Here is a 7,500-nt window from a genome sequence, read left to right on the forward strand (position 1 = left end):
GAGAAGCCTGAAAAATTCAGGACTTCAACGGGGTTTGTTGGTACAAATAAAGTTGTTGTTGTTGTTGTGTTAATCTTACAGTTCCTCTTCGTTGTTTTATTATTATAGCTTTATGCAGGACCGTATAGGAACGTAAGGGCAAGGAGAACTCGATTAGAGCAACAAACGGATCAATAGAAATATCCCTATACTTTTGTTCTTGGGCCATCGTAGTTTGATCAAAAATAAGACACAAACAGCAGTGATAAACATATTGAACTTTTTCATTTTGATAATGACTTGACGTTTCGTATGTGCTCTACATACATTTTCAAAAGTAACCGTTGAAATTTAAAACAGCTATTTATATATAACAAATCGGATGAGGGGACTGGAACCTAGATTAAGCAAATACTTAACAGTAAAATATATAATAATAATAATTATAATAATAATAAAAACAGAAAAGATTAATAAAGCATCAGCTTTTCACTTCCGACGTTGACATTGAAAGCTGGCTCAAGTTCTTGAATAAAGAAGGTCTCTTTTATTTTACAATGATAGTCAGTTTTGCCCTTCGCTAAAATATCAAAATGATCCCACTTGATGTTATGTCCAGTGGCCTTGACGTGGTCAGCAATGGCTGAAGTATTGTCATTTTTAGCTAGGGCCTTAAAATGTTCGGTTTTTCTATCGTGAAGCCGCCGTTTAGTTTTACCGATGTAAAAACCATTACAATCCCAACAATTTGCTCTGTAAATAACTCTGGATTGTTGTTGTTCTTTCCTTACAAGGACCGTATTAATCGTTCACAACAATCCAGAGTTATTTACAGAGCAAATTGTTGGGATTGTAATGGTTTTTACATCGGTAAAACTAAACGGCGGCTTCACGATAGAAAAACCGAACATTTTAAGGCCCTAGCTAAAAATGACAATACTTCAGCCATTGCTGACCACGTCAAGGCCACTGGACATAACATCAAGTGGGATCATTTTGATATTTTAGCGAAGGGCAAAACTGATTATCATTGTAAAATAAAAGAGACCTTCTTTATTCAAGAACTTGAGCCAGCTTTCAATGTCAACGTCGGAAGTGAAAAGCTGATGCTTTATTAATCTTTTCTGTTTTTATTATTATTATTATATATTTTACTGTTAAGTATTTGCTTAATCTAGGTTCCAGTCCCCTCATCCGATTTGTTATATATAAATAGCTGTTTTAAATTTCAACGGTTACTTTTGAAAATGTATGTAGAGCACATACGAAACGTCAAGTCATTATCAAAATGAAAAAGTTCAATATGTTTATCACTGCTGTTTGTGTCTTTTTAGAAATATCCCTGTTGACGAAACAGATCATTCGGAGGCCATTGATAGCTTGAAACCCGTTGATCTGCAAGAAATTACGGTTGGAATTTACGTGGCAGTTTACAAAAAGGAATGGAGCAAACGACCACTAATTAGACAGGTCGCGGAGCACATTAAAATCTGCATCAGCTAATACACGTTGGCTCGATGACTCCTAACTATTTACTGGGTTGCCAGTATGGCAATCCCAGTCGGAAAGTGGGTGGGATTTGTTTGTTTTTTATTTCTTTTTTCTTTTTTTTTTTTTCCGTGTTGGTAAAAGTCTTGCCTGTCACTCCCCTGCTAAGTGGTATATTTGTGCATAGAGCCTTCTGCTCGTATTTTCTTAGGATAGAGAGGGTAGTGGAAATGCGTAGATTTCTCTGGTGGACACAGTAGAATGATAAACTTAACCGGCAATGGCGTCGAAAGTCATGTAACGCGAATGGCGTTTTAGGGGATCTTTGAACAAAATATACCCCTATGAAGCTCAATAATGGCAAGACATTTGGATACTGAACAAGACAGGCGGTGGAATATGTCGCCCGTCGAGCGGAAATAAAGGTAAGTTGCATTTCTAAAATTTTGCCAAGTGTGCTGTTATGTAGAACACTGAAACCAAGTATAAAATTCTCTGGTAACGTATGGGTTCAACAAAGACCGTGCAGAGAATGAATCGAAAACCGTAAGATCAACTCTGCACAGTCTCCACGTAAAAAAAAAAAATGGAAATGTGACAACCAAAAATTATTTGGAAAAAAGCTTGTCGTCTATTTTGTGCTTCATTATTCAAGGAAAAGGTTCTTCATGGAAACGGTTTGATCTTGAAATCTTAGTTTGTTGTAATATTGCGCATATTTGACACGATTGAGTTTTTTCTCTTCAAAAAAATTGTTCGCTGAAAAAGGTGGCCTTTATGAATTCATCATGTTTTATGATATGTGTGCTAGATAGTTTTTATGGCAATAGTAAAGCATTTTCTTGTTATTCAAAGAAAAGGTTCGTCAGGAAAGGGTTTGAACCTGAAGTACGTGGTAATTTGACACGATTGAGTTTTTTCTCTTCACGCACGCAATGAAATAGAAAGAGCTTTTCGCCTCTAAGAGCAAATATGTTGTTTGTTTTCAAAAATTTGTTTGCTGGAAAAAGTGGCCTTTGTGAATTCATCATGTTTTATAATATGCGAGCTTATCTGGATAGTTTTTATGGCAATCACGGTAAACGGTCAGTGTAAAACGCAGACTGCAGACTGCAGACCAGGGGTAAAATGCAGACTGACGGTAAAATGCAGACTGCAGACTGCAGACCGGGGGTAAAATGCAGACTGACGGTAAAATGCAGACTGCAGACTGCAGACCAGGGGTAAAATGCAGACTGACGGTAAAATGCAGACTGCAGACCAGGGGTAAAATGCAGACTGCGGGTAAAATAAAGTAATAATGAAAAACGAGTTATAGGCATAAAACCCAACACAACACAATCGCTCTTTTGCCGTACCGCATGTTATAAATCCGGATTTTCATTAGCCTGCGGAGAGCAGACGCATTTTTCGGCTTTTGTTTCACCCGAGGGTGAAAAAAAAGCCGAAAAATGCGTCTGCTCTCTGAATTGAAGCTGTTTGAATCCTTGTTGTTGTAGGAAAAAGTATAGTTTCGTTAAGTGAGTTGCTTTTAGGCAATGAAATCACCACCCCACTACTGTCCATTTTGCTGCACTGAACAAAGTCACCGAGTGTAATTACCTAATAACTCAATTTATTTTGACACGCATGAGACATAGATAAAGTGGATTTTGCAACAATCTAACGTTTCAGTCGGCTTAAACCAGTATCACTGAGATGTAAAAATGTCTTAGTAGGATCCTTGTATTCGCTTTCATACATACATACATACATACATACATACATACATTTTTATTAATCCTAGAAGTCGCATGACTATACAGGATGCTAAAACAGTCAGCGACGAAATAGAAAAGAGGGCAAAGGAAAATTAATAAAATAAATAAATTAATTAAATTATTTACAACATATAAAAGTTTACATTGCATTACAATATTGTCTTATGATTGGCAAAGCATTCGTTTGGAAGGCAGTAACAGAATGAGCATTAACAGCAGAATTGGGAAGGTCATTCCAAAGGGGGGATAACAAGTGGGAAAAAGGAAAACTGATATACATTGGTGCGAGCAAAAATATGTCTGAACTTATAAGGATGATTAGAGCGAGTGCTTCCATGGGCTAAGACTATGTTTATCCTTTAGTTCAAGAGTTCCTTTGTTTTGCATCTAGAGGATGTTATTTTCAATTACAACCTCACCCTGGGGGTTTTCGCGCATAGCTTAACCAATGAAATCCCCGTGTCCTAATTGAAATACATGAAATTCTTTGTGCATTTCGTTGCACCCAAAAAAAACAAGCGGGATTACGATCGTTTACCATTTACGAGCAGAAAACCGGTCGGTGCTAGGTTTGTTCAAATGGTAAGCAAAAACTCCCGAATGGAAAATTTAGTTGGGATTGGCGTGTACCATTTACAAAATCCGTTCAAGGTTACCGAGAGAGTCTGGAGGGAGGCAAAATCATGGGAGTATGCAAATGTTAACACGTTTTCTGATTGGAAATTCCGTTTGGGAATTTTGGACTACCTTTCAAGAATTCCCGTTTTCTCCGGAAATTTTTTTTTGTTTGGGAAGACCAAAATAGGCTTACCATTTACACTCCAACCAAAATTGCCGGACTTTTGTGGTAAATGGTGAACAACCTATAACTCGGATACCTTTCCTTTGTTGGTTTATCTATCGATATCCCTCGATGTACTGGTGTGAGAAATAACTTTGAACATTTCAATACATTCAATGCATTTTCCATGGACTCTTAACAGCAGTCCTCAAAAGGTGCAGCGACCTACAGTCATGATAATGTGAGTTGTTGACAGATGTAAAACGGGATTGTCTTTCAAACACTCTATATTTTATGCTTATGACTCGTTTTTTATTACAAATATTTATTTTACCCTCAGTCTGCATTTTATCCCTGGTCTGCAGTCTGCAGTCTGCGTTTTACACTGACCACAATAGTAAAGCATTTTCGTGTCAAAATGAGGTTAGCGTTTTTCTGTTGTGCTAAATTAATTAAATGTAAATATACATTCTGCGAGGCCTCGTGAGTTTGTTATGCTCGTTAACCAGCAATGGCGTCGAAAGTCATTGCAGCGCGAATGGCATTTTAGTGCAACTTGTGTTGTTTGTTTCAATAAAATGTTTCGCTGGAAAAGGATTCTGTGATATTTTCTGCCTTTGTGAATTCTAATATGATGTTGTGTATTGAATTCCCGGATTGAATTTTCGAGCTTAAGGTTGAAACGTGATACGGGAGGAAATTTTTAGTATTGCTCTGTAAACAGGAAAGGTTTCATGAAAATAAACAGGTCTGTTTGGAAGCGTGCTTGAGTTTCAGCAAAAAATTGTGACGCCGGTGAATAATAAAGTAGCTGCTATTTCCAAAATGATGGAATTATAATTACCTGGTGATAAATAACCTCGTCTTTAGAGAGTAAAGTTTTGACTTTGCAGAAGCAATGGTGGGCGATTGTGATCTTTGTTTTGAATTGTCAAACTTAAAGTCTATAACACTTAACAGAAAAAGAAACTTACGAAAACCCGGTATCTTGCCATCATTTGATACAGATGCTTCACTGTTTGGCGATTAAACATGCCGCGATAACTTAATCACGGCGCCCGCTGAATTCCGGCGATGTCACTTTCGATTTTGCGATTTATTTGTGAAGCCAAAACTTACAATAACAAAATTGAACGTAGCAAAAATCTCCCAAAAAGGTTTGTCGCTGATCGTAACTTTTTATATTCTATATTCACGGTTCAAAATTAATGTTTTTTCATGTCGTAAATATTTTATTCTCGATCGACCGTCCCGGAAACTTCCTTCAGCTCTCTTTTATTTGTTGTTATTCTTCAGAGACTGGAATGCTGTAGTTCAATACCACACAATTCAGTGCCTTCTGATTTTCTGTAACACGTACCACAGGCAACCCAGTGTATGCTTCACGGAAGCATCTCGTTTCAACTACAACTGATGGTTCAAACCATCAACTCATTTTGTGCTTTGTTAATGTTATTCTCGAGTTCGAGAGGCAACTTATTATTGTTATCTTAAAGCGTTCCGAACGTCTGAACGACCACTTCCTTTTTGCTGATAGAAAAAGTCTAGTCCTGGGAATCTTTGAATTTTTTTTAGGCCTTGCTCAAACAAATTGCGACAGAACTACTTTCTATGCCCAAATGCTAAGATGGTTGTCCTAACCAACACACCAAAAGTACCAAAAATTCCTTTTAGTGGAACATGCTAAACGTAGCTTGGAAAATTAGTGGATTTTACCACAGGAACCGCAACTCAAACAAATCATCAAACTTCAAGTGAACATTAAGTTTTACTGCAAGGTCGGTAATCTCGGAAATAAAGACAACTTCACACTTGATTTTAATAAGCTGACACAATATTTTGGGTCTTTCTGGATGAACCGGAAAGCATTGTAGTTTTTGGTCACTTGGGATTACTCTTCAGTTATTTGGAGTTTATTTATTTTCTGTCTTTTGTTTCTTTTCGTTTTACGTATTCTCTGCTCCGGTACCTGCAGAATGGACCAATATTTCAACAATTCTTTGATTGAACTCAATTGATAAGACGGCCATGTTGGTGCCGAAACAATAGAAAAATGTAACTCAAGTTTTGCATAATAATATAGTCAAATTCCCGAAAAAAACCTTTTTCGCCATTGTCCTTTCCAAAACATGGCCGCCGACAAGTCAGATCCATCAAAGAATCGAGGTTGCGGTCTTTTACCGGACATCAAATAACCACATAGTAATGTTTCCTGGAGTCCAATACACAGTCAATTTGTCATTACGGTTTAAAAGTGCATTGAGACAAGGTATACACACAGTGCATTTAACTGACTGTTGATTAATAAGTGTTATCACTTTTTATAACTAATCTCGGATAAGAAGAGGAGCTTAACAGCTTAAACGTAATGAATCAAATTTTTTAATCTGGCTAATGACAAGGACATACAGTAAAAGCAATCACTGAAATATCTGAAATTCACTGTAAAGTACCTAAAGGCTAAAATGTGGAATTAATATATCACTTTAAAGCTTAAAATTACACACAGAAACGTCCCCATTTTTCTTTTAATTAAAGAAAAATTATATACACCATTTCATTTGCACGTCTGCTGATAGAGCGCTCAGTAGTAATCAACAAAAAGTATGACTTGGCATTTTGTTACTAACCAGTTTCATACCGCACAAGAAGCGTCTATCAAAATTAAATCGGTATGGTAGATAATTACGCAAGGCAAAAACGTACTTAAATGACCCGCTTCCGAAATTGATCCTGTATGACCCAGTTAGCTTCGTAAAAAAAACATACTCGACAGTTATATTTGGTTGTGTGTTGAATATCGACGTGTAAACAAACTGCTCTCCCCCTTTCTATTTGCTCCGGCATTTTACCTCCCTCTAAAGTGGATATAGGTTGCAAAAAACAACATTCTTGCAATATTTATCATCATCCGTCCGAAAACAATAAAAACAAACCGCCAAAGAAAAATACTAATGAACTCCTTAATTACTATTTGCTTGCCAACTCCTCCTGGGACCTGTTGCGCTCACAGTAAACTGACAAAGCTATTTTACGCATATTCGTAATTAACATATGCTTCATGAGAAACCAGCAAGTTCGCATTTCTCACTACTGATGTTAACTTGGTTACTGAAAGACATGGCGTTCTCCAGCACACTCGTTTTCGTGTTTTTATCACTTGTGGCATTAGGACAAGGTAAGTATAATTCAATTACGATTTACTGAATTTTATTTGATTAAGTGAAAACGACATTTCTCATGGACATTTGCCCAGGAACGCTCTCGCTTATTAACTTTCATGTGCCCGTAAGCTCAAGAAATCTATATATATATTTTGACAAAGATAATTCAAACCGAAATTTACCATACATTGGCTGTTTTTTATACTAGAGACGCACAATTCGACTGGGACGAAGCTGGGTAAATATTTTTTTCTGCGTCTGTTAAGTTTGTCTGGTATAGATGGGCAAGCATTATACGTCTGGACGAATTAGCCAGTCTAACTGCGTC

At 36.9% G+C, this 7,500-nt stretch overlaps 1 protein-coding gene across 1 annotated transcript in view; it reads left to right on the forward strand.

The window, feature by feature from the left end:
- Positions 1-7,128: 7,128 nt before the first annotated feature.
- LOC138023110 (pancreatic lipase-related protein 2-like) overlaps positions 7,129-7,500 on the forward strand; it is a 14,275-nt gene continuing 13,903 nt past the window's right edge. The window contains exon 1 of the mRNA XM_068870141.1: positions 7,129-7,186. Within this exon, the coding sequence (XP_068726242.1) occupies positions 7,129-7,186 (58 nt within the window). The remainder of the gene's footprint in view (positions 7,187-7,500) is intronic.

The sequence above is a fragment of the Montipora capricornis genome, chromosome 11 (genome assembly GCF_036669925.1).
Source record: "Montipora capricornis isolate CH-2021 chromosome 11, ASM3666992v2, whole genome shotgun sequence".
NCBI lineage: Eukaryota > Metazoa > Cnidaria > Anthozoa > Scleractinia > Acroporidae > Montipora > Montipora capricornis.